Source organism: Littorina saxatilis, linkage group LG2 (genome assembly GCF_037325665.1).
Source record: "Littorina saxatilis isolate snail1 linkage group LG2, US_GU_Lsax_2.0, whole genome shotgun sequence".
NCBI lineage: Eukaryota > Metazoa > Mollusca > Gastropoda > Littorinimorpha > Littorinidae > Littorina > Littorina saxatilis.
Genome location: NC_090246.1, coordinates 17594407 through 17622042, shown reverse-complemented (window position 1 = coordinate 17622042; position 27636 = coordinate 17594407). Strand labels below are relative to the sequence as shown.

Sequence of the window (27636 nt, the reverse complement as noted above, 5' to 3'; positions counted from 1 at the left end):
GCAAGTTGTATCATGAGTTCGTTAAAACTTTGAGAAAGTTAAGAAGTACTGACCCGAAAGCATACTGGAATCTTCTAAATAAAAATAAAAATAAAAAAAATAATTCCAAAACTAACTATCCAACTTGTTCGGAGTTTTTTTAACATTTCACTAAACTACAAGAGTGTGATGAAAATGAAATGGATGATAGTAATGAACCTTTAAATGAAGCAAGTAATGAATTTACAAAGGAGGAAGTTATCAAATGTATAGACAAACTGAAAAACAATAAGGCATGCGGTCAGGATAAAATAATTAATGAGTATTTCTTTCTTTCTTTCTTTATTTGGTGTTTAACGTCGTTTTCAACCGTTCAAGGTTATATCGCGACGGGGAAAAAGGGAGGGGGGGGGGGGGAGGATGGAATAGAGCCACTTGTTAATTGTTTCTTGTTCACAAAAGCACTAATCAAAAAATTGCTCCAGGGGCTTGCAACGTAGTACAATATATGACCTTACTGGGAGAATGCAAGTTTCCAGTACAAAGGACTTAACATTTCTTACATACTGCTTGACTAAAATCTTTACAAACATTGACTATACAAGAAACACTTAACAAGGGTAAAAGGAGAAACAGAATCCGTTAGTCGCCTCTTACGACATGCTGGGGAGCATCGGGTAAATTCTTCCCCCTAACCCGCGGGGGGACCAGGGAGGGATAAATCCTTCCCCCTAACCCACGGGGGGTAATGAGTATTTAAAAGAATCACATGATCGAATGATTGATATTTATGTATTGTTGTTTAATGTTGTTTTGCAGTCAGGAAAGGTTCCAACACAATGGGCTGTAGGTGAAATTATTCCATTGTACAAAAATAAAGGCTCCCAAGCTGACCCCACAAATTATAGAGGAATTACTATACTCAGTTGCTTCGGAAAACTTTTCAGTGCAATTTTAAATGCTAGGTTATCAAATTTTTTTGAGAGTAATAATAAATTAGGTCAAGAACAAACAGGTTTCCGCACAGGTTTTTCAATACTAGACCATGTTTTTACTTTGCATTGTATATTAAAAATTTTTCTCAACAAAAAGAAGCGACTGTTTTGTGCATTTGTAGACTATGAAAAAGCGTTTGATAAAGTTCGCCGTGCATTTTTATGGGAGAAATTAGTTAGTTCTGATGTTAATGGGAAGTTTTTAAAAACTGTAAGAAATGTGTACGAAAATGCCAAGTCTTGCGTTTAAGTTAATACTGAGTGTTCTGGATATTTTCCCAGTTTGTGTGGAGTTAGACAAGGGGAAAACTTGTCACCGCTGTTTTTTGCTCTATTTTTAAATGATCTAAAGCCTTTTCTGTTGGAAAACAGTAATGGTTTACAATCTATGTCAAGAGAGGCTATTGTGGTTGGAATGGATGATACTGATGTAAATGCTTTGTTTCAAATGTTTTATTACTGTATGCGGATGATACTGTGATCTGCTCAGAGTCTGAAAAAAACCTGCAAGAATGTTTAAACAAAATGCACAAATACTGTTTAAAATGGCGTCTAAATATTAATGTAAACAAAACGAAAGTTATAGTTTTTTTCCAGAGGTAAAATTAGAAATAAACCATTGTTTACGTATAATGGCAATTTAATCGAAGTAGTGTTTGATGTAATGTACTTGGGCCTTAAAATCAATTATAATAATAAATTTTTAGTCGCACAGAAGAATCTATATGATCGTGCCTCAAGGGCAATGTTTGTTCTTTTGTGTACTTGTAGACAATTGTCACTGCCTGTGGACATACAAGTTGACCTGTTCGATAAAATGATTGCTCCAATTTTACTATACGGATGTGAGGTGGGGTTTTGGTTCCTGTGAACTTGCTACTAAACTTCAATTGCGATTTTATAAAATTGTTTTCAAACTAAAAAAATCAACTCCAAATGCTATGATATTTGATGAACTTGGAAGATATCCACTAGATGTTAATATGAAATGTAGAATGCTTTGCTATTGGTATAAACTTATTAGTTCTATTCATAAAAATAAATTATCAAGTATTGTGTATTGCTTTACTTATAAATTGTATATCAACAAGATGATTAAATCTAATTATTTATGTTTTATTGAAAAAACCTTAAATGAAATTGGTCTCTCTGGCCTTTGGACTTTTCAAGAAAATGTTCAATACTCAAGCGCATGGTTTAAAAAGAAAGTAAAAAGAAGCTTGTATAACCAGTATATCCATAAATGGTTTACAGAAATTGGAACAAAAAATATGTTTTGGAATTATCGAATGTTTAAAGATATTTTTGCATGTGAAGACTATGTCACACACCTGCCATATCAGCAATGTGTTTCAATGATGAAGTTTAGAACATTAAATAACAATTTGCCTGTACAGAAAGAACGTTATCTTAACATCCCGAGGTCAGAAAGAACTTGCACCAAATGTGTATCACAAGACATAGGTGATGAATTCCATTATTTATTTGTCTGTGATTTTTTCAAAGAAGAAAGAGCTGAGTTGTTACATGTACCACCTTACTATTGGAAAAAAAACTAATGCACTTAAATTTAAAAAGTTGTTTGCTACTAAGAAAAAGAAATTGCTAAAGAATATTTTGGACTTTATTAATAGAATTTGTAACAGTTTTTCATAATTTTTTTATTTACTATATTAGCATATATCATGATTGTATTGATTGTATTTATTGTTCAAAATGCCCCCAGGGGTTATGGACTAATAAAACTTGAAACTTGTCAAGGGACTAATGCCTGTTGCACAGTAAGCGCGAGACATAATCTTAATCACCTACCTTGGGTTTCGCACACAGCCCAAAGTCGATCAGTTTCAGATTCTGATCTTCATCTAGGAGCAAGTTTTCCTGCAAAGCAAAAGTGAACACAGCTAAAAAAAAAATGAAATAACTACTATTAAATTAGTATCTTTGATCATTTTTATGATTTTATCATAAATTAATTTATGTTCTAAATATTTTTGGGAGAAAGACTAGAGCACAGCTAATTAAAAAGCCACTCGCACTATATGTATGTGTTGCTATTCTGGCCAAAACACAGCTGAATATAGATGGGTACATGTATTTTGCTATCGTTCAATTTACAGGAATGAAACATAATTAGACACTTGATAACTCTACAGGAGTTTATTTACAGAAACCAACAAAATTAGAAAGATAAGAAAAACATTCGGTGAAACTATTGACATTGCAGCAAGTTACATACATGTACTAAGTAATGAACAAGAACACAAGAATGATGTCCTAATGCTGAAACTGTCTGCCTAAAGCAAACTTGAAAAGCATTGCTATTGGTTTATTTAGCAGCAAGATTTACCTCGCCAACTGTACTTCATACACACACAGTCACACAAAATCAACAGACATCTCAACAGGAGTTATGAAACCGCCCCCCCCCCCCCCCCCCCCAAAAAAAAAAAAAATATAGTGACATGCAGTCTCAACTCACTGGTTTCAGATCTCTGTGGGCATAGCCATTTTTGTGAATGTATGCAACAGCAGCGACTATCTGTCGGAAAAATATCCTTGCTTCTTCCTCTTCCAGTCGATCCTTGGACACGATGTAGTCGAACAGCTCTCCTTCTGGACAATACTGTCAAACAGAGTTTGGATTTAAAATACAACTTTGTCTCACACACACTCGCACACAAAGAATAACTCTATATTCTCTTTCCCACATTGTTGCTTGTTTTACCACACAAGACAATCACATGCTAATTTGACTCAGCAACAAGCCCAAAGTCAAAACAATCTCCAACACAAGATACACACGAGCAAGTTTTAAATATATTGGGGGGGGGGGGGGGGGGGGTATGACAGTATATACCCTTGCCGGGAAAACAAAACTAGAAGTAGGATTTTACTCCTCTACCTTTGTGTACTGCAACTTCCACGAGCACTCAGATTTTGAACGATTGCCCCCCCCCCCCCCCCCCCCCCCCCCCCCCCATTGTTTACGCAGCCATCTTTTGGGACATAATAAAGACAATTATAAATGGCAATGTTACATTTACATCAAAAGTGTATGTAATACTAATAACAGATCTCATCTAACCTCCAGGATCATGTAGAAGCGATCGTCTGTCTCAATGACCTGGTAGAGTTTGCAGATGTGCTGGTGACACAGTTCTTGCATGGCAGCAATTTCTGTCTTCACTCTGGGCAGGTCTTCCTAAAATTCAAAACCACAGTTCAGTTCAACCTAATGCTTAAAAGGAGGCCTAGTTTTATCTCTAGAAATAAATACCTCGCTCTCATCATGATTCATATATATCATATGTGACATAAATCAAAAATAAATAATAGGAAATCCCAACTTACATCTTTTTGTCTATGGACAGTGAGATGGCCACCCTAACTCAGTAACCACAACAGTACTAACAGTAACACTGCTCATTGGGAAGACTATTCTGATCACTCAGTGATTCAAAAACAAATGTCAAAGTATGATTTCAACTGTTATTATACATTTACAAAAATAAATTACAATATTGTAGTGCCTGACGGCGAAGCACAAGTCTCCTTCCGAGGCAAAGCAAGTCAAACAGGATTAAAATTTGTAGAGCTAAATTAATAGCCCTATAAAAACTGCTATGGGTACTTAAAGGTTCCCAAGAGCATACCATTACCAGGCGACAACAGCAGCCAGACCCTATCACAAACAGCTCTGCAATTGACAGGTGTCTAACTGACGACTGACGTACACAGGCATGGGAATTGAAAAAAGTAAAAAAGGCTGAAAATTTGTAAGTAATAGCAAAGTCAACGGCGCAAAGCGCCTAGCCCTGCTAGGGGGGTTTGGGGGCATTTTGGGCGGAATTTTTTTTTCTCCAAAGAACCCAACTGGTGTAATTTGGTGTCATCTTAGCTCCAAGTTTGCCATTAGGCCAAAAAAAAAAAAAGGTTTTTGTTACGGTAACATAGCCAAAAAAAATAGGGTAGGTAGGTAGGCAATCACTTTTTTTTTAACTTTTTTTTCTAATGTGTACAAATTAAACCTACTTGACAGGGAAATAAGTGTGCGACACGGGCGCTTTCGCTTTCATTACGTTTTTTGCACTGGTTTTTGGTTTTTTTGTTTTGACAAATGTAATAAAAAGTTATAGGATCGGCCCCTAAAAATAGGGTAGGTCGGGTTACCGTAACCACACCTATTTTTTTTTTAGGCCTTATATTCTGCGAACGCCAAGAAGAAGAAGAAGAAGAAGCCATTATATTCAGTTTTTAGAACCATTTTTGCCTCCCCCATTTATTTTTTCGGCGGACACTTGCTTTTTCGGCGGAACAAAAAAAAAATCGGCAGAAATTTGCCTTTCGGCAGACAATTCCCATGCCTGGTACAAGAAATGTAGAGCTACAAAATAATACTTTAATTTATAAATAGCCCACGCTTAAGCCGCCAGACAACTCTGTCATTTCAGAGCTGCTGTGAAGGGAGACTACTGTGTCATCCTTTCACGCTATATCATTTTAATTTAACTCTAAATTTTAACTCACCCCTAAAGCTTTCTTGTCCATAATCTTGATGGCAACCTTCTCTCCAGTCAAGGCATGGTAGGCTAGCTTCACCTTGGCAAAACCACCTGGTCATAGACGAAAGGAAAAGGTGAACATCAAAGAAGAATTTTTTTCTTTATGCCGTTTAAAGTACATGTTCATCAATAAACAGTTTTCCCGTTTTAATGTTTACAGATCATTATAATTTATATCAAACATTGTTGTACAGAACTTTGTCTTTAGTACACAATTTCACTTGTTATAGACGCGTTCAGTTTTCAGTATACTGCAGCGACAACCGAGTGTTTCACCTAACGTTAATGGTAATTCCACCTGAGCTATACATAATCTAGGAGTAGGACAAGTTTGCCTCACCTTCCAGAGCGACAATTTTTCCAGTTCCACAGGTAAAAAAAAACTGACTAGTTATTTTTGAAACAAAACATGTCAATATCCTGATTTAGCCCTGTGTGAGATTCATTGTTACAACTGAGTGAATTTCAAATGATCGCTTGACTTTCATTTTCAAGATATGATGTCACTTCCACAGATGTGGGGAGTATGCCCAGTCCCCCGTTATTTTGATGCCAGAATTAGCGAGTGAAGTGAGGAAGTAGCGTTTCTTGGGCAAAACTTGCCACGAGAAACGCTAGGATTTGGTGAGTATGTCATGGCGGTGCTTGCTATGCGACAAAAAAATTTCCATCGCACTGCTGCCAATCCAATGGCTGTTTACTGACCAGTGCAGACGATCTTTTCTGTATCACTATCAACCAATGATGTTTAATTCTTGCGTAGCTAGTCATCAAACTGTTTCATAGTCACACTCAGTGTCTTGCTTAGCAAGAAGCTAGCCGCAAGCCATTCTCGCGGGAAAGTACTAAACGGGTAACTGGACATCAGGACTCTATCATTACTCTATCTATCACTATTAGTATTACTACTATTAGGGACTTTTGCCACAAGCATGTATTTTTAGAAAATTATAACAGTATAAACATACTGACCAGAACCAATGGTTTCACGCAGGTGATAGAATCCTTTCAGTTCAGGGTATGTGGAACTCATCTTGGTTTGTTACTGGCAGACTAGGCACACATGCATGCAGACAACCAATGGAAATGATCTGCTCAGGACTGTGACTGTCAATCACTCAATGTCACTGCACAAAATTTTCTGAGCTGACTGATGACACCTGTATTCACAAACAATTAACTGAATCATTTACAGTGATGAATTTAACATTTTCTCTACGACTAAAAGTGTATAGAGCATCTGCGTCGAACACAGATATGCACATGTGACATGAATATGATCGTCTGTCTTGTTAAAATGGAACCAACAACAACAAAATTCGTTTTTGTGTCCGCTTCAATGGCTAACTAAACGATCGATGTATTATACTAATAGCAAGCTCAAAATAAAAACGTTTAGCTTGGATTTAACAAGAAATATGACGTTCAATGTATAACACTCACGTTGACTGAATGTTTTGAAAACTTCATTCAGCTAGGTAGAGTCTTGTGCCAAGCACCTGCAACTCTCACAGGAGTTTGAAATTGGCTCGCTGGAACTTACCAATGAAAATTGACGGAATATTTCCTCCGTGTCGCTCATTTACGTGAGCTTGTTTCAGCGATGAACACTCGCCAAATTAATTCAAAATGCATAAAAGTACATTTATGATATTCTATGCCATTTTCTGTTTGCTGCGTAAATATTATTGCAAACCTTTTATTTTATGTTTTTAAATTCATTTCACTGCGGGCTTATTGTTCAACATGGCGTCGGACGAAGTAAGTCAAATGGCCTGAGAGCGGAATGTTTTTGTCCTATTTTCATGGATTTGAAGTGGTCCAGTTTGTTAACTGTATCAGCTGTTCAAAAAGGGAAATCATTTGGGTAATAGTGAAACATTATGCTATACGACAGTGTCATTCTTCACAGTTATCGGTCGACATTTTGCGCATGCTGTCAGAGAGGAGATCGGGCACTTGCTTCTGTTTCACTTGCAAAATGCATTGATAATTTCTCGTCAATAGAACGGATAAGTGGATAATAACTTTGCGAGCTTATTGTTGCTGTGTAAAACGTGTCTTCAAGAGTTTTAGTTTATAGGCAGTATATGATGCGGGCACACTCAAACAACGACTACATTCTGCACAGTTGTAATATGTTCTTCTTCTCTTCTTCTTAGTGATAGGTAGCCAACATCAGCATGGTGATGAATCTGCTACGCTTGGGTGATGGTGGTTCCGGTCTATTGCTTGGTCAGGGGTGAAGTTCAGGGGGGGGGAGGTTGGGGGTAGGGTGGGGGGATGATGGGTCAGTGGAGAGTTGCCAGCCTGGCCTGAAAGGATGCCAGGGATGGCGCTGTGGCAGTTTCTACAGGCAGGCGGTTCCACTCTGGAATGGTGCGCGGGAAGAATGTTTTCTGCCTGTAGGCTGTCCTAGAGTGGGGGATTTCCTAGGATAGAGCGTGGATCTGCCTAGTCGTGCACTTGGGTGGGCTTGGCTTTGGTGCGTGGTTGCTCTTCACTGCGACAAGGTCGTGGTGGACTTTGTAGAAGGTTGTTAGTCTCGCTCGCCTCCGTCTGCTCTCAAGCGTAGGCCACTCAAGGTCTTCGAGCATGTTGTTGACGCTGGAGGTCTGGCGGAAGCGATGCGACACCCATCTGGCTGCTCTTCTTTGGACCTTTTCGAGAGAGGCACTGTCTTCAGCGGTGTGTGGGTCCCATACTGGGCTGGCATACTCTAGGATGGGTCGTACTAGTGCCTTGTATGCAGCCGCCTTGACCTTCTTGTTGCTGAGCTTGATGTTGCGTCTAGCAAAGCCAAGTGCTCTGTTCGCCTTGGTGGTGATGTTGGCGATGTGGGTGTTCCACTTCAGGTCTTTGGTCAGGGTGACGCCGAGGTACTTGGCCTGGGTCTCCTCCTGGAGTTTCTGGCCATGGAGCTGGTACTCGTATGGTAGAGTGGTACGGCGTCGGGTCATGTGTACGGTGGTGCATTTGGCAGGATGGAATGCCATCTTCCACTTCTGTTCCCAGGACGCCAGTCTGTCGAGGTCTGTTTGGAGGTTTTCTTGGTCCGCTGCTGTCTTGACGTCAGCATGGCACGCTGTGTCGTCAGCGAAAAGTCGCGCAGTCGAGGTCAGGTCTGACGGGAGATCGTTTATGTACAGCAGAAATAGCGTCGGCCCGAGCACGGACCCTTGAGGAACGCCACTTTCCACTGGAGCTAGCTCTGAGATGGCCCCGTTGACGACGACGGACTGCTTCCTGTTGGTGAGGAAATCCTCGACCCAGGCGTTGACTTTCCCACCTATGCCGTACTGACGGAGCTTATGCACGAGTAGACTGTGGCTGACCTTGTCAAACGCGCGGGAAAACGTAGATGGTATATTTGTGCAAAAATGGGTAAATTTTGCATAAAGATGCAGCCGTTCAGGCTTAAATGTCCGGGACATTGTCAATGATACCACTTGACTTCACTCTAACTATAGGAGTTGTGCTAATTGCTGGATGTCTAGTCTCGCACTGTTGACACCTTTGTGTCGCGCGCCTCGCACTAAACCAGTAGCCACTGTGACCCATATCCCCTCCCCCCCATACTCCCCCAACCTGTGAATTTTAATGGACTTTTGGATGCTGGAGACGCTAGTTTCTTGGACTTGCGCAACATCCCATAAAGTGCCGAAGTAATCACTATTGCTGATTGTGGGCAATAACGGAAAGACAAGACAAAGACAGTAGTTGTGTGTAGATTCTCCAGAAGCATGCACTAACTTGACTAAAGGAAGGACCTGTTGTTCTTAAAAAGAGTTCGATTTTTCAGTTTCATTAATTCATTGTCTAGTAGGACTATATGAGTAGGATACTAGTTCCTATTAAAGTTAAGTAGAAGTGATGTCATTGCCAGTTGCTTTTGACAATGCTTTAGAGATTCTAGTGTTCAGCGATTCTTTCACTTAGGTCGTGGCTGGAGGTCCGGCGAGCCGGTTCTCGAGCCTGGGGGCTCAAGCACCAGCAAGTCTGTTCTCCAGCCCCCAGATTTGGGAACTGGCACTCACATGGCTGCTCACCCTGTAAATCATGATTTTGTGTTTGTGTAGGAGTTTCTAATCGCTGTTCAATTCAAAGAACTGTGGAGAAAGATTGATAATGATCAGTTTTTGATTCAAAAAGATGTGTATTTCGGCAACATCGCTGTAACTGATGATTGACTGACTGTAGTGAGAGATGCGGTTCGTTCGCAGGTGTCAGAGATTCTGTCGAAGTATCTCAATGCAAAGTAGACATGTTTTGCCATAAAATAAATATGTTTGTTGTATTTTGTTTGTTTTCATGTTAAGTATCTATTTACAGCATTTTTTTTTTAACTAATGCTGCTTTAGTCTAGCCTCGGGACCAATGACACACGTTGCTTGGTTCGCGGACGAATTCAGTGATCCGGGCAATGCCGAATCACTGGGTGACTCGTAAGCTGCTTTGTTGTTGCAATCTCAGTTCGATCACCAAAATGCTTTGGAATAAAGAATAGAGCAACGTGAAAGTAAGGAAAGTTAGAAGGGGGGGAAATAAGTTAAAATGATTTTATTTTTTTAAAGAAATAAAATCAGAAAAGGAAAACAAAGACGCCGGCAATGGCAAGGCTGGAACCTGCGACCTTATGATGCATGTCGCTACCGACTGAGATAAGAAAGGTGAAAAATAAGAAGGTCTGTTTTGTGAGATACTGGTGATTGCCGCTTCCCCAGCCACTCTGTTAAGCACCCTCCCTCCCTCTATTTACTGATTTAGTCAAATTCACCCCAACTTGCGGGTACTACTCTACTTTGAAAACCCCATCTAATATATATAACAAAATCTATCTTCAAAGTGAAGTTTGTGTCGTGTGCCTGATTCATGCTACGTGCACCCTTCTTTTTGTGTTAAGAGCTGAATTTTCGACGAAGTCGATGCATCAATTTCAATGCAAGGGAGGTCACTCTTGTTACTCTAAAGCACAAGTTTTGATTACATCATAAACACAAGGCAACATACACACGAATAGATAGCATCCTTCAGTGATAAAACAAAAGATTCTCTTTTTTTCTGTCGAAAACCATGTTCAAATCATAAACAGCAATGACGCTCACATCGTCTGTTTTCAGTGTTTTCATGTTGAGTTCAATTACTTCCGCTCCTTCGTAAATCCTCATACAAACATGAAAACAAAGCCATGAACGGTGAAAGTTCCAAAAGTTATGATTTCAATCAAACACGATCTATGGACACATTTTCTTAATTTCTGATGAGATTTTCAGAGGAATTTGAGGTTTTCGGAGAAAAGTAGTACCTTAACTTGCTGCTGAAGAGACCACCAACTTCTGCTTTTCAAGTATTTAATGAGTGGCTCGTTTTTATTTTCCAGGAAGATGATCTGGCGGCTCTGAGGTTGGCGGCTTTGGCAACTTTAAAGAAGGTACTTCTTCTGCATGATTAACTTGTTGCATGTGTGCTCACAATGTGTTTTAATTCTGATGTGTAAAAAGAAAATAATAATACATGTTTTTGTTTTGATTTGTTTGCTCTGACAGTGACAATAAAGGTTACCCCTCAAACAGTTCATTAATAATGTTAAAGTTATAGATTTTAAAAATGAACTAGTGCAGAGATTTTATCTGAACACATAGTCCGGGATTATTTTTAAGTTGCTTTCAGCATCTGTTCAGAACGAAAAATGGTCTAACTCCATCATGAATGTATAATAGAATTACAGTAAATTTTGTGCATTTTCAGAAGCCAGAAGTTGTGGATGATGTCCAGCCTATCCCACAGTTGACAAGCTCTGGTCACTCACTGCATAAATCTAACTCACCTTGGGCAGAGGACTTCTCTTATGACACTGTGAGTAATACTGTGAGGCCATATAATATACACACATGTAACAGAACTTGTTTGACTAGACTAGGATAAGAGTAAGATTTTACTGAAGACTTGCCAAGTGCAGCGCTCATGTTTTCTATTGATTTCTGTGGAGTCTTGATTGCTCGCTCTCTCTCAATCATCTCTTCTATCGAGTGAATACTTCGGTTATTGTTTGACTGCTGGTGTGCATTTGTGTACAGTGGAACCATCTGTTTAAACCCCTCAATTTATGACCACTCTTACTTTCTCAGATTTAAAAAAAATTCATAACTTTCAATAATATTTACCTCAATTTTAAAACTCCCTCCTTTTTTTAGACCTGAATTTCTCAGCGTCTTGATTGTCTGAAAGGGAGGGTTTCTCTGTATTATACAATGATTATTGAGTTTAAAAATCACCCAAGTTTCAGTCAGGCATACATATTTTCTGATAAAATGCATCAACTAAAATGCTTCTGTGCAGGGAACAAAATAGCCTTTACATTTGTAATAAAATTCCATTGCAGGTGCCTTTTCCTGAGTCTCAGCCAGTCCCTCAGTTTCAGCCTCAGACATGGGATCAACCACAGGTTACTCATCGGGAGGTAAGCCCTGCAAGTGTCATGCTTCGAGTACATTTTTCAATCAGTGTTTGTTGTTTATGGTGGAGACTTTTGTTTGGAAGATGGATCACTTCCATCGAGCTCTCCTCTTTTTCTGTCTATTTACTTTTCGTTTTATTTATTCTTAGCTGAGGGCGGGGTTGGTTTTGGTTTCTCTAAACTTGTGCTTTGTCTTGTAAAAAAAAAAAGGGATAAAATTAAAAGCGCTTTCGATGAAGAAGACGACAGTAAGCAAAAACTTTGTTGAACTAGTCTTCTTAAATACCAGGCAAGGAGAAGAACCAAATTAACGTGCCTTTATCCTGAAAAGGGATAACCACTGCAAGCTTATAATTATGCTTGTGTTTGGTTGTGTTTTGATTCAGAGATTTTATTTTACTAAAGTTCATTTTTTCAACTTTTGCAGTATGGTCAGGGCTCTCCTACTCACTACCCACAGAACAACTGGAGGGGTCGAGGGGGTCAAGGGAGGTTCCAGAGACCTTACATGCGTGGTCGTGGTGGCTTCCCCCCTAACCAGAGGGCGCCGTTTGTGCAGAATCAGCAACCCTTCGGTCACCGGGGGTCGTTCAACCGGGCACCACGACCTCCTTTTCAACCCAATCAACCCTTCAATCCTGCCCAGCGACCTCCTTTTGGTCAGAATCCCATGCAATTTGCCGGAGCTCCCCCTCGTGGAGGTGGGGGTGGGAACTTGATAGTCATCAACACACTGCCAGCAGAAGGGGAACAGCCACCAGGGCCTTTTTTTCCTGGGCAACGAATGCAATTGAGAGGAGGTCCCAACCACAGGGGACGAGGAAGAGGTGTGAGGGGTGGGGGCAAGATGGGAGGAGGCCCTGATGGAAACAATCCACAAGGAGATTCTCTGTCCAAGCCTATGCTGCTGAGGCCGCAGGATAAGTACTGCCCCACGGAGGACAACACAGGCCAACCTGCCCCCGAGCCGGCTGTTGTGCGTCGCAAGAAAAAAGGCAAGGATACGTTGTGTCTGTTTGGCAACTGTGTGTTTATGTAATGACTAGACGGGCACATAGCCTAGAGATTAGGACATCAGTCTTCCATGTGGAAGGTTTGGGTTCGAATCTGGGCCGCACCGGGTGGGTTCAGGTTGGAGATAATTTGGTTCTCCCTGGTCAATTTATGTGCAGACCTGCTAGTGCCTTATCCCCCTTCGTATATCCAAGCAAGTACAAGACCAAGTACGCATGAAAAAGATCCTGTAGTCCATGTCGGAGTTCTGTAGGTTATGGAAATGCAAAAACTCCCAGCATGCATCTCCCAGAATCGAAGAATGACAGCCTAAATCAGTAAATGGTGGGAGGAAAATAGCCATACACGTAAAAGCTCTTTTGTCCCTGTGAGTGTTCATAGGAGTCGCAGCCCCATGAACACTGTAAATGAGAAGATATGATGACAGTGTTTATATCAACCTTTTTACATTTGTTTTTTTCATACCCCCCACATTCTGCACTCTTTCTCTCTGCAATCTTTTTGTCATGTGTTAAACAAGAGTACTATAAGCTTTTGCAGCCCATCTGTGGGATGGTAAAATTTGTCCAATAAAGCATCTGTTCATAATGTTAATTGTAATCTTGTTTTCTTAAGACAAGACATTTGCATCCTGAAATCTGTTGTCTGATAATGGTCTGAATGTGTCTTTCCTGGCTCTTTCAACAGATAAGTTCAGCCGGTTCGATTCCAGCGGCAGTGAAAGTGACGACGAGTCGGAGGAGGACAGCGAAGAAGAGCAGCCAGCACAGCGTTGTCAGTCTATGGCTGCAGATGAAGACGCAGCAGACAACAGCATCAACAACTCTTACGAAGAACAGCTCCCAAAAGACATTATTGAAGCAGAGATTTCCATTTCTGCTGTGAACACGTCACAACTGGACTCGGACAAGGAGACGGAGGAGCAGGAGTTGGAAGAACTGGAGGAGCCCGTCATTGAAAACCTGGGTGATGAGAGGGAAGAAGCAGAGGAAGAGTCTGAAGCAGAACTAAACGAGGAGTCTGAAGCAGAACTGAACGAAGAAGAGGAAGCCAAGTTACTTGCCCCTTCTCCCACCAGGGACAGTGAAGTCAGGTCCACCTCCCCGCACAGTCCAAAAACCAAGAGACAGAGTTCTGTGGAAAAAGATCCGTCACCAGCAAGGGAGCCGTCCCCTGCAAAAGACTTATCACCGACTAGTCAACATTCAGAACACAACGAGAAGAGTGATGGGAGTGATGTGGAGAGCAGTTCAGACAACAACAGTGAGAGTGGCAATGAAAGTGACACTAGCAGCAGTGGTTCATCCTCGGGTTCTCAGAAGGGTGAAGAGAGTGGCTCTGGTAGCAGCAGTGAGGCCGAAAGTGAACAAGAACAAGCTGAAATTGCATCTGTGGGTGAAGCACAAAGCTTAAACCAAAACAGTCATTCTGACTCTGAGAGTGAAACTGAGATGTCTATACGGCGTTTGCCCGCCAAGCGCAAGGTTTCCACAAGTACAAGGAGATCTCTTTCTCCAAAGAAACCGGAAGTAGTGCTAACACCTGAAGAGCAGGCGAGACTGGATGCTCGCCGTCGTAAATTTGAAACTAGTCAGGAGGTCAAAGTGACAGGGAATACGAGAACGATATCTCTGAAAGGTATTGTGCCAAAGACGACCAAAAAAACAAGGCCGACTCAGAGTAGTACGTCAGTTACTAGCGTGAAGTCAGGTAAACCAAGTGTGCGGACAGTGCAAGCAAGGACAGCAGAACCCAAGACCTCCGCTTCAGATGCTCACAGAAAACATGCGCGTAGAAAAGTGAGCATCGAGCGACCTCCTGACAAATCCAGTAGTGGTTCAGAGGCAGAGAACAAGTCGGACTCGGAGAGTGAGGACGAGGACGAAGAAAACAGCCGTGCTTGGAGGCGTGAAGCTAACAAGAATCCTACCAGGAGGAAAACAGCCAATATTGACCAACCTCTTTTAGGATCTGGAGGTGGTTACCATGGAAACTCTTACAGAGGGAGCAGCAGGAACGGAGGATCTTCCCGTCGCGGTTATGGGGCCTCCAGAGACACTCGGCCGGAGGTCCACTATTCATCGTCTGATGATGACGAGAATGGTCGTAAACTTATCAGTGTGGTGGTGCCAAGGTCTTCTGCAGGTACTCGTTTCGCCTCTGGTCCGCCTAGAGGTGACAGGGACAAGGTGTCAACTCGAAAACGAACAGTCAGCGGTGGCAATGAAACAAAATCAAAACGTTTTCCTGACAGAGAGGGATCAGGGTCAATCAGTGTTGTGATTTCTGGTGATCCCTCAGCACCAAAACGGTTTCGTCCGGAAAGTGGAAGTCGTGTTCCGATTCACGCACGACTTGGAAAAGGCAGCAAACAGAAGACAGATTCTAGGACTAGAAGTAGGAGTAGTGACCGGTCTAACGCTCGTCCAGCTTCCAGGAAACAGCCACGTGGAGGAAGTGATGGTAAGGTACACAGTCTTGCTTTATTCTCTCTATGTGGGTGTTGGGTGGGGTTTTTTTTTTTTGTAATGTGAGGTACACAATCTTGCTCTATTCTCTCTATATTGGTGTTGGGTGTTATTTTTTATTTTTTTATTTTTGTTGGTAATTTAAGGTACAGTCTTGCTTTATTCTTTATATTATTGGTGGTGTTATTTTGATGTTGTGAGTTGAGAAAAGATACTTTAGTTTAGTTAACTGCTAGCTTTTTATCACAACTTTGCCAAAAAATGAGTACGACAATTTTTGCGCTCCAAGTTCAACAAAAGCATTCATTCCCATGTCATTTTAATTTATTCCAACTTGCTATGCCATTTAGGGCACTCAACTAAGCTATCAGGCACACTTTTCTGAGCAAAGATTTCTTTCAATTGGTCACATGACCGCCATTCTGATTCAAGTAAGGGTACCCCCAAAATAGACCTGACAAAAACGTAAGGTACCAATTATAACATCTTCAAAAGTTCAGAATCGGCACAACTTGCCAAGTATAGGAGAAGAAATTTAAATCAATTATCTATGCAGAACAGGTTGTTTTGTGGCTGGCTTGGGTATTTCTTGTTTTATGTTATTTATTCCTACTAATACAGGCGTGAATCGCATTACAGTGGAACCTCCCTTTTAAGACCCCACAATTTAAGACTCCCTCCCTTTTAAGACCCTGTTTTCTTAAACTATGTTCATAACCTCTGTAAATGTACCCCCATTTTAAGACTCCCTCCTTTTTAAAGGCACAGTAAGCCTCCCGTAAACCATCACAGAGCTCCCAGAGCGTCTACATACAGTACAAGCATACTTCCATTTAAACGTTCACCGAACGGGAACATCCTGGCTGCTTTCTGTCGAGCGTGAGAAATTTTCAAAGAATTTATTTTTGTGGACTTGGCCCTGAAGAACAATGGCGCCTCGTTTTGGTGCTGGACGGCTGTTATGAATATCCCGGAAATCACGCCCGGACAGTAAGCCTCCCGTAAACCATCACAGATACTGTCAGGCTTTTACACACAGTACAAACACCCTTCCATTTGAACGCTCACCAAACGGGAACATCCTAGGTGCCCTACGTAAAGAGCGAGCAATTTTTGAGTCACTTGAGAAAAAGTGACTCTATGTAATCGGTCAGTGTTAGTCTGTCCGGCCGGCCGGCCGTCCGTAGACACCACCTTAACGTTGGACTTTTCTCGGAAACTATCAAAGCGATCCGGCTCATATTTTGTTTAGTCGTGACCTCCAATGACCTCTACACTTTAACGATGGTTTCGTTGACCTTTGACCTTTTTCAAGGTCACAGGTCAGCGTCAAAGGAAAAATTAGACATTTTATATCTTTGACAAAGTTCATCGGATGTGATTGAAACTTTGTAGGATTATTCTTTACATCAAAGTATTTACATCTGTAGCCTTTTACGAACGTTATCAGAAAAACAAGGGAGATAACTAGCCTTTTCTGTTCGGCAACACACAACTTAACGTTGGGCTTTTCTCGGAAACTATAAAAGTGACCGGGCTCAAATTTTATGTGAACGTGACTCCCAGTGACCTCTACACTTTGACGTCTGCTTTGGTGACCTTTGACCTTTTTCAAGGTCACAGGTATGTCTTGAAGGAAAAAAATTGAAATATCATATCTCTGAAACTATTCATCGGATTTGATTCAAACTTTATAGGATTATTCTTTACATCAAATTATTTACATCTGTATTGTGTTGTGAATAGCAATTTCTTCCTGTCCATCTGATGCCTCATATAATATTCAGAACTGCGAAAGTGACTCGATCGAGCGTTTGCTCTTCTTGTTAAAGAATTAATTTTGCAGATTGTCTCGAACACTTTTTGGACCCATCCTGAACTCAGGTCAAAAATGAGTTACTTCCCTTAAACTGGCGATAGCCGTGGATCGATGATTATCAGAATGTTTTTGGACCGTGGTGCGTTTTTGCGCTAGACCTAACTTTTAAAATCTAGCTTGTTACACAAACATTCTTTAATCATAAAAAAATTCTTTTTTCATCAAGACAAGATCAGTGCAATTCGAAGTTGTGAAAGTTTGAAAAAAGAAAAGCCCGGAAGCAGGGTCACGCAATGGTCTTAGCAGACGACGGTTTATCAGTCAGTGCATATCGCCGTTCCTCTCAACAGTCAAAAGCCATCGCTAGAGTTCTTGTGAACCACAGCCGTTTGTTTCGTGCATAAAAACGTGCTGTTGTAAATAAGCTCACATCGAGTCGCATTCAAATAATGCTAACTGACGACTACATTGTGAAAAAGGGAAACTGGATCACACGGGTTCACGATGGCTCAGGGGTAAGATAAACCACGCAAAAATAAATTCTTTGAAAATTGTTCGCTCTTTACGGAGGGCACCTAGGATGTTCTCAATCGGTGAGTGTTTAAATGAAAGGGTGTTTGTACTGTGTGTAAAAGCCTGACCGTATCTGTGATGGTTTACGGGAGGCTTACTGTGCCTTTAAGACCTGATTTTCTCAGATTTTTGGAAGTTGTAAAAGGGGGGTTTCACTTTACTACCATTAGCGGTCAAAATGCCAGGTTTTTGCATAAATTTTGAGGGGTACCATGACAAAACAGCACTGTATTTCTAGAAGTACCTGATGGATTGCTTTGAACCTTTCAGAATATTATGCCTATTGACCAGACCTACTTCGGGTAAAATGTTGGATCGTTAAAGGTGTTTATTAAGATGTTATGTAATCTTCCGGGAAGAGTTTTAATATCTGTAAACCAATGGGGGTAAAAATGGAATATTCACACTGTTATCCAGGGCCAGTGATTATCGCTGAGTGCCTCTCAAAAACACTGCGGTCGCGCATGACTAGGCATAGCTGTAGCACAATAATCATCACACAAAAATCAATCCTGTATACTGTATCTTGTGAAAACCATATTCAGTGTCTTTTATTTTTCAAGTCAAATTTCTCATTTTTTGTGTTGCAGATGAGAAGGGAGGCAATCACAACGAGCTTGACTTGCGCATCCGCCGCATCAAGAAGAACAATGCAGCTATCCTGAAACGCCAGGAAGAAATTCAACAGGATCGGGAGCTGTACGGCTAGCTGTGACGACGAAAGACAGTGTTTTCATCATCGTCATATTTGCATCATCAGCATTTGTCAGCTGTTATGAACTCATTCTTGGCCGCAGTCTGTTTGTTCTGTTCGGTGATTTGTTCTGTAGACTTGTAGTTGTATTTTTGCGATTGCTTCCAGGTATGAATGAACACTGCCAGTGCCATGCACTTTGGAAAAGTATTAAAATAAATTCATTTGAAACACAGTTTTGCTGCAAGGTATATTGGAGGGGTGGGGAAATTCAGTTGGGGGAAATGTAAGAAGAATGTGTTGTGATTTTTCAGCTCCATCCTGATTCCTCTAATAAGTAATAGGCATTACATTTGTTTTGTTTCTCCACAAAACAGCAATAAGACTCGGAGAAGCCTCTGCTAATAAGTGTCAGAGAAGATGAGAGGACACCTCAAAATACTCAGTTTTTCAATAGTACTACTAGTGAATGAAGTTAAATGAAGTGTGCGTCATGGTGCAAGGACAATTCGTCAATTGTGTACCTTGCTGTTTTCTTGTTCATTTCAGTCGTCACAGAACATATCACAGAAAACTCTGGGAAGGTTATGTGAAGATGTCAAAATCTCAAATGTCTAGTCTAAAAAGGGAGGTATACTTGTTTAGCCTGCATACCATCCAAAATCAGTATTTGGAAGCAGTGGTGACTGTAGTAGTACTATTAGGTCTTGTATAAGCAGGAAGTCTTACATTGGGGGTAATTTTACAGAGGTTATGAACAGAAAATCTAAGAAAAAGGGTCTTAAAGTTAAAAGGGAGGGATTCTTAAAAATTAAATCGGTATTTTTAAAAGAGGCGGTGGTTGGATACAAGCTCCTGTGGTTCCAATACATACAAGTAGACAAAAACCACTATGCGTCTGACTTTTGTCAAGATGATGCCCTTACCATGATGTTTTCTCTAGTCAGATGCTAGAATAAAATAGCATACAATAGTTATCAGATTCAAGAATAAAGTAGCAGATACTAGCATAAACTGATCAGAATGTCATGTTATCGGTCATCATTTGTTAAGGTTTAATTATTTGGCAATCAAGCCATAAATGGCAGCAGTTTTGGTTACATTTATGTGAATGTAATTCTCTAGCTGTGTGTTGTGTCTAGAGAAGCAGTGTGTAAGAATGTCATCTCTAGATGTGCATGTCTGAAGTACCCCCCGCGGGTTAGGGGGAAGAATTTACCCGATGCTCCCCAGCATGTCGTAAGAGGCGACTAACGGATTCTGTTTCTCTTTTTACCCTTGTTAAGTGTTTCTTGTATAGAATATAGTCAATTTTTGTAAAGATTTTAGTCAAGCAGTATGTAAGAAATGTTAAGTCCTTTGTACTGGAAACTTGCATTCTCCCAGTAAGGTAATACATTGTACTACGTTGCAAGCCCCTGGAGCAAATTTTTGATTAGTGCTTTTGTGAACAAGAAACAATTGACAAGTGGCTCTATCCCATCTCCCCCCTTTCCCCGTCGTGATATAACCTTCGTGGTTGAAAACGACGTTAAACACCAAATAAAGAAAGAAAGAATGTCTGAAGTAACTGAAATATACACTCGCAGGTGTATTTTTAGAGTTTGGTTTTCTCCTGCCCAGGCTTGTAAAAAGCCTCGACTGTGAATGTAGGTGTTAACAGTGATGACTCCTGATAGGCATTACGTGTTACATGGAATGTGAGTATTAATTGATAAGTATTCCTGTTTTCATAAAGTTATGAACACATGTCAATACATGGTAAGTATATATTTCGATACCATAGTTTGGGGTTAGGGGGGAGGGGGAGCATGGGTGAGAAAGAAGTGGCTCTATTCACAAAACAGTGGCAGACTGAGATCTTCGGGCTAGATGCGTATGGCCATAGAGAAAGCAGGCTATTAGTGTAAACTACACCAGTTTGGCTTTGGTTTGTCATGTGGTGTAGCAAGAAGGTAAAATCATCAGTGAATGAAATATTATTCCCAGGGCCCAGTATCATTCCCAGTGAAACAGAAAACATCTTCATGTTACTTTTTGTTAGTGTACACTGGCTACATTGGAACTGTTACTTTGCAAACCTCAAGAATTTTAAGTGCAGCAGAAATATTGATGGTGGGCTTTTGCAATACATGGCCCTGAAGCCTCGAAACTCCTGTCCTGTTTTCTACATGATGAATATATGACTTACGTGTAAATTAGTGTAGAACAATCCCCCAGCGGGTTAGGGGGAGTCCCATATTGGTTGGGACGAGAAAGAATTGACCCGATGCTCCCCAGCATGTCGTAAGAGGCGACTAACAGATTCTGTTTCTCCTTTTACCCTTGTTAAGTGTTTCTTGTATAGAATATAGTAAATTTTTGTACAGATTTTAGTCAAGCAGCATGTAAGAAATGTTCAGTCCTTTGTACTGGAAACTTGCATTCTCCCAGTAAGGTAATATATTGTACTGCGTTGCAAACCCCTGGAGTAAATTTTTGATTAATGCTTTTGACAAGTGGCTCTATCCCATCTCCTCCTTCCCCCGTCGCGATATAACCTTCGTGGTTGAAAACGACGTTAAACACCAAATAAAGAAAGAAAGTGTAGAACAACATAACATGACATAATAAGTGGTTTTTCATCCCTGTGTGAACATTTCAGGCAGAGTTCAGGTAGATATTATCCTCACAAGAAGCGACGCACCATACAAACAATTCACATCATAAAGAATTATGTTCACAAGCCTTCAGTTAAGTGTCATGAACAGCAGGCAAACAACGTCACACACACAATTGCACACACACACACACACACACACACACACACACACACACACACACACACACACACACACACACTAACACACACACAGTCAGTCACCTAAATGTGCCTTTACCCAAACTTATTCAAAGGAAGAACAGACAAGAACAAAGTTCTTTGAGAAACTGGACACACATATCTGACCACACTCTTACATTTGGGATGTAAGGATGTATTGTCTTTGGTATGTACATGTATTATGATTTTGGTTTATTGCTATGTTGTATGTTTTGTTCTGGAACGGATTCGTGACAGACTGATGAAGTTTTAAGCTGTTACAGTGTTTATGATTTCTGTTTTTTATGTTCATTTTGACAGACTTAATTTCCTAGTGACAACATAATGTTCTTTTTAGTGCATCCATTGATAATATTTTACACACAAGATGAGTTTAGATTTACGCGGATTTGCAAGTTACCAGTTTTAAATTGAAGTTTCATGTAATAAAACAAAATAGGTAAATTGGTCTACCTTTTCCAGCATGACATAATAACTGATGGTTTTTTTCTGGCTTTGCTTGACTAAGAAAATATGTGTAAGTTCTTAAAGCCTTAGCTCCCAGGGCAGTTTTCAGGCTTGCACCCATGTCAATTTTGTTTGACACTTTTTCAGAGAGAAAGTGTTAAGAGAATTATTAGCTAAGGCTTTCACTTTCAGTGTGACCTTTTTTTCCAGGGAGTCTTTAGGCTTGTACAGGTCTTTTTTTTATGTACTATTGCCTTGTGCAGTTTCAGCTAATGTATCAAATCAGTGGAAGTTTTAAAAGCTTAGAAATCTGTTTGGAAAATGCCAAAACTTCTTTCATTGTTCTTGATTTTTGGCTCACGTAAGTGTAGCCTATGCGATGCTAACTTTTGTCTGTCTGTGCGTGCGTGCGTGCGTATGTATGTATGTATGTCTGTGGTAGAAACTTTAACATTTGAAGACGTCACAACATTTGAAGACGTCACATTATGACGTAAGAGGGTTAGACGTCACGCGAAGGAATTACTGAAAGTCTCGGTCATTGTTATTATGAGCGGGCCGAGACTAGTTTTTTCTTCGAAATCGGCCATTCAGATCTAGATCTAGTGTCTCGCTTTCTTGCACAGTGTCACCTATGCCGCTTACTGTGTGTGTGTGTGTGTGTGTGTGTGTATTTGTGACGAAGTGATTGAGTTTGTGTTACTGTTTGTCGATTTCTTACGTGAGCCTTGATGGCTTCGCCTCTTGTTTGCTCTTCTACTCGCTGATCACTAACTCATTTTGCAGAATGATGAAATGCAAATGTTGTTGCTGTGGGCTTAAGCATTAGATTTTGATTTGAATACAGTGCATATAAACAAAAAGCTAGTTCCACTGGGGTAATATTGACATGTACATTATGTGTGTTATTTCACTCAGATTTGCTTGAAGTCTTTTTGTTCCAATCGTCTTTTCCTTTGCAGTGAAACAATTTCCGGATTGTCATACATTTCTTTTTGCTTGTAAATTATGTACTGGTATTTGATTGTAGATATGAAATTGTTCTGAAGTAAATAAAACAAGAATCTGTTTTGGTAAGCTTTAAGAGAGTTGATTTGTTTGAATTCTATTGTTTGTATTCACACGAAGTCAATAAATGTGTACTGTTTTGCCCAGGTAAATTTCTTGCTCATTTGATATTTGTTTTACATATCAGTGTTCTCCTCCCCCAAAATCGGCGTATGACTGCCTGAATGGCGGGGTAAAAACGGTCATGCACGTAAAAACCCACTCATGCAAAAACGTGAGTGAACGTGGGAGTTTCAGCCCATGAACGAAGAAGAAGAAGACATATCACTGTAACTTTAATTGGTGGTTTTTTTGTTTATTTATCTTATGAGTGCATCAAAATACAAGTTCTCTAGATTGCAGCAGAAGCATGTTAGTTGTTTGAGACTGATATATGTATTTTTTGTTTAGCCTGTGTTGTGACGGTATGGTGAAGATTTATGCGTGTGTGCAACTTTGTTACCAATCGTAATGTTTATGTTTTTATTTCTCTTTGTTGTCTAACAATACTTGAGTCTACTTACTTTAGCTTCTGGGCAGCCAAATTACATATCATTTTGGTTGGTTCATGTGGCAACAGTATTAGCGTGAAAATACATACTAAAAAGTTACATTTTCCTACATACATATCACCTACCTAATTAGTTGTGAACTTTCAATGTCCTGGAGCTCTTTATACTGTAATCATTAGTTTGGATAATTGAAGTTACATGTAACACCATGGCTGCAAATTATCTGATTTTTTTCTGCTAAGTCATCAGCTCAAATGAGGAAAATATGAATTATTTAGCTGACTGATTGGCTTTTTTTTTTTATGTGTTAAGGGTAGCCTGTGAGGATTTTTTTCTTAGTACATGGTACATGGATTACAAGTAATATTGAGTCTATAAGTCTGATAAACCTTTGCCACAAATGTAAATGTTTCCTTTCTTTCGCAGACCAAAAACATGGTTTAATGTTAACCTAGGATGTACAAGTTCAATGTTGATAGTCGGGTATTGTGGCGGAAAGGAAAATGGGTTATATTTTTGCTTTCAGTTGCTAATCAGCACAGTAGGTTTTGTCTTGGCTTTAACGTTTAGCTTCTACTTAACTCGAGTTCAAACATATTCCATGGTAGGTTCATTTGAATTAAAGATATAATTTTTGATGAAATTTTGAATCTTTCGATTTGAAATGTCATTAATGATTGAATTATTGTAATTATGTTTAAGGAAGACTTTGTAAGTTTAGGTAATTATATCATATTTACAGATTACAAGGCCAGATGTAGGATTCATCTTATTTGAGCTGTTCACATGATTCCAACGTGGATGGCCAGTTTTGATTTTTTGTGACAAGCTTTCTTTGTCAATGTAATGAGTGTCAGCAAAAGAATATAAACTTTTTCTTGGTTGTTATTTTTCTGCCTTCTGTGAGCTTGTATATTGATGTACTCATCTGATCTTTGAATTGTTGCAATTGAATTTTTTTTTAAATTGGTTAATCAGGGAATAGACAGTATCATTTATTGATTTGATGTGACGTGGTAGTGATACTTTCAACCAGTGTTTGTTTTTTAAACAAAACAACATTACTGACTGAGACACAGTTGTCCAATATTTTTTCATATATATTGTTTAAGAAGCAAACTTCCAGTTTCTATGGGACAAAATATAGCTGGGGGAATAACATTGCAGGACAAATCTTTAGGCCCTGCAAAAATTCTGTTGTCATGTTTATGTCAATGGGTTTGATTACAGCAAAGTCTAAAAATAATCAGAGATTTCTTTTCTTTTCTTTTCAATATCATTTTCAATATCATTTTCAATATCATATAAGTAAACACAAGGCTCTTAAAGGTTTATATGGTGTAAGTACGTGTAGTTCAATGCCTGAAGGTACAGGCAAGTCAAATAAGCTGAAGTTTCCAACTTTTGGAAAATTGCAATAGAACATGTTGATTGTTTGAATGGGATTGGTTTGAGTGGAAAGTGCAACCATGAATTGAAAGTATGCATTTTTTGTTTATTAGCTCAGGGCAGTTACTTTTAAAGAATTTTAACTGAATAGGGATTTTGGTGTGTTTGTGGATTGATGCAATATTGACTGGTGAACACGATTTTTTGCGTATGATTGTTGAAGTGAGGTGTGTGTTGTTTGTGGCTGTGTGAGTAGTGATGAGTGTGGTATGTGTTGATAACAGTGTTTTGTGTTCATAATACTGTTGCATTTCACCGCCCATGTGTTCACATGTTGGCATGACCTGGAAGGTCACAAACTGTGGACGATTTCAGATGTTTATTCTAAATAATGTTGAGCTCTACAAGCCAATAAGCTTATCTGTGATACCGTGTTTCACTTGTCCGTCTTTCCCCCTTTCTCTCTATCCCTCTCTCTCTCTTTCTCTCTCTCCCCTTCTCTCTCTTCCTGTCCTGTTGAGGTAGGCTAAGTTATTGTGATAAGTTCGAAAAAACTTTTTTGTTACATGACATCTATGAGAAAATTATTAAATTACTGTCATTATTTCCTTAATGTTTTTAATTAAGGTTCACATTGTTTTTAAAGTTTAAATGCTCAATGTCGAAATGGCAAACTTTAATTTATTTTGTACAATTTTAAGAATTTCAAATGTCTTTATTTCTCTTCATTTTTTAACTAAACGTTCATACTACCCACCCTACGGTTATATGATTCTTTGAATCTCCTTCTTTTTTCTCTCTGTCCCTGTTCTTTTGTATCCAGCCAGGTGAAAGGCAGCTATACTCTTGTAGTTCAACCACCTGTTGAACATACTAATGTTCCATGCGATGGGCATTGTTGTGTTTTGCGTGTAATGTTCTCATTGCAGAACGATGTCCAGCAAATTCTGGTAAGGACGACCAAGGGTGGATGCCTCCTGAGGATCTCTCGTCTGCCAACAGCAGCGCTACGCAATTATTTTTTTTAATAAACTATGGAAAAATGACCATAACGCTTTTATATTTTATTTTGAAGGTTGTGTGTGTGTGTGAGAGAGAGAGAGCATACATATTTGTGTTTGTGTTCGACGCCGGATGGATGTGAGGGTGTGTGTGTGTTGTTTTTATAGCCAACTTCTGCATGATTGTGAAGTACATTGTACATGTACAGAGAATAAGAATAGGAGGCGTTCTAAAAGTGTGCAAGAGATTGAAAAGAGACTCCTTGCAAAGGGAGTCATGGTTTTCATAAGGTTTTTAGTTAAAAGTTTTTCCCGACAAACTAAAGAGCAAGTGAATGTATTCGGAGACAGCCAGTAACTGGATTCACATAACGCCAAGGTCCGTTCGATCAGTCCTTTTTCTGTAGACAAGACATTTTCTACCACACAATGAGCCTAATCCAGGAGACCACAGACCCTTACTTTTCGAAACTGGACAGTCTTCACCGTATCTCTGCGAGTTGCTTTCTTCAATCCACGTTATCTCACTCCCATGGTGATAGGCCTCAATGCACAACATTTCAGTCCGGCATAATCGAGGGTGCCGTGACTGAATGAATTTATCCACATTTCTGATAAAACACACACCTATGGCTTTTTGTTAGTGTCTGACAGTCGGTCAGTCATGCTACTTACTTTACTTTTTTATTTTTTATTAATTCAGTGGAACCGAATAGCAGCGACTGACAAAGATTCCGCCGAGCTAAGTGGTGACTGAACAAAGACATCAACCGTGAAGCGGCAAAAACAAACAAGCACAAAACTGCGCCGCACCTGCTAATTATGACCTGTCCTCAGCAATTTCTCCTCATTCAGTTTGGGATAATAATGATTTGACTGATTTCATTTCAACAATCCGATAAAGCTTTTTGACCCTTGCAGCTATCTTCAAATCAAGAAATTAAGACGCATTCAGATTTTAAAAATGTGTACGTCTGTTTCATAGACGACTCAGGTCAACGTACCTGTGAATGTTTTGTTTTGTTTAAACGTTCCCTAAACTAGCCTTCTTTTTGTTTTTATACATTCAGTCAAGTTTTGAATTAATGATTTAACATAGACGGGGAATCGAGACGAGGGTGGTGGTGGTAGTGGAAGTGTGTGTGTGTGTGTTGGTGTGCCGCGTATGTGTGTGTGTTGGTGTGCGTATGTGTGTGTGCGTATGTGTGTGTGTGTGTTGGTGTGCGTATGTGTGTGTGTGTTGGTGTGCGTATGTGTGTGTGTGTAGAGCGATTCCCAGAAACCAACGCGACAGATCTTAATGAAACTTTCCATACACATTCTTCCCGCAGTTGATATTCCACACCATTGTTTATCCTTTTGTTTGATAAAAGCCTTTGATGACGTCAGGTCTGGCGGCTTTTAGTGAAAATTGACTCGCGGCACTGTCATGCCTTCATGTTTCGATTAAATTGATTTGGTCATGCAATCTTCGACGAAGCCCGGACTATTGGATTTCATTTCAGCTTGGAAGCCTAAAAATTAAATGATGTATGTGGTCATTAAAAAATCTCAAAATTCTAATTAATATCAACATTTTAGTAATCGGGGGTGGGCGTCAGCGGGGTATAGCCGTTATAAACCTTTCCCAAGCCCTTCCCGAAAAATCCCAACATCTGCAATGGCCGCGATATAGGCTGTGGCATGACCCCACGAATGGTATTTTTGCAGGGCGGGTCCATAAAAAAACTGCTGAAAATACGCCCACTTGAGTAATTCCTATCTCTCAGTTATTCAGTGGGGAAACCCTGTTTTGCCATTCTGAAGCAATTGACTAACTGGCATAATTTATGACAGACACTCCAGAGTCTAGCGA

At 39.9% G+C, this 27636-nt stretch overlaps 2 protein-coding genes across 2 annotated transcripts in view; one reads left to right on the top strand and one right to left on the bottom strand.

Annotated features, from left to right (window-relative positions):
* Window positions 1-7062, bottom strand: part of LOC138958376 (maternal embryonic leucine zipper kinase-like) — a 37042-nt gene extending 29980 nt beyond the window's left edge. Inside the window, exons 1-6 of the mRNA XM_070329501.1 lie at window positions 6983-7062; window positions 6512-6699; window positions 5505-5590; window positions 4063-4179; window positions 3457-3600; window positions 2787-2855 (exon numbers count right to left, since the gene is read on the bottom strand). Of these exons, the coding sequence (XP_070185602.1) occupies window positions 2787-2855; window positions 3457-3600; window positions 4063-4179; window positions 5505-5590; window positions 6512-6572 (477 nt within the window). The 5' untranslated portion in view covers window positions 6573-6699; window positions 6983-7062. The remainder of the gene's footprint in view (window positions 1-2786; window positions 2856-3456; window positions 3601-4062; window positions 4180-5504; window positions 5591-6511; window positions 6700-6982) is intronic.
* A 2900-nt stretch (window positions 7063-9962) lies between these two features.
* LOC138952182 (dentin sialophosphoprotein-like) lies at window positions 9963-22902 on the top strand. The gene is made up of 7 exons (XM_070323784.1): window positions 9963-9984; window positions 10888-10970; window positions 11288-11395; window positions 11922-11999; window positions 12424-12991; window positions 13698-15473; window positions 18461-22902. The coding sequence occupies exons 1-7, from the start codon at window positions 9963-9965 to the stop codon at window positions 18577-18579; spliced, it is 2754 nt and encodes a 917-aa protein (XP_070179885.1). The 3' UTR covers window positions 18580-22902.
* Window positions 22903-27636: the final 4734 nt, after the last annotated feature.

What these genes read in the sequence shown, in the direction of transcription:
- LOC138952182 (XM_070323784.1), top strand. Translation starts at nt 9,963, where the DNA reads ATGCCGAATCACTGGGTGACTC. An exon ending in TGTGCGTCGCAAGAAAAAAG is followed by an intron (nt 12,992 to 13,697) that starts GCAAGGATACGT and finishes CTCTTTCAACAG; the next exon opens with ATAAGTTCAGCCGGTTCGAT. An exon ending in GCCACGTGGAGGAAGTGATG is followed by an intron (nt 15,474 to 18,460) that starts GTAAGGTACACA and finishes TTTGTGTTGCAG; the next exon opens with ATGAGAAGGGAGGCAATCAC.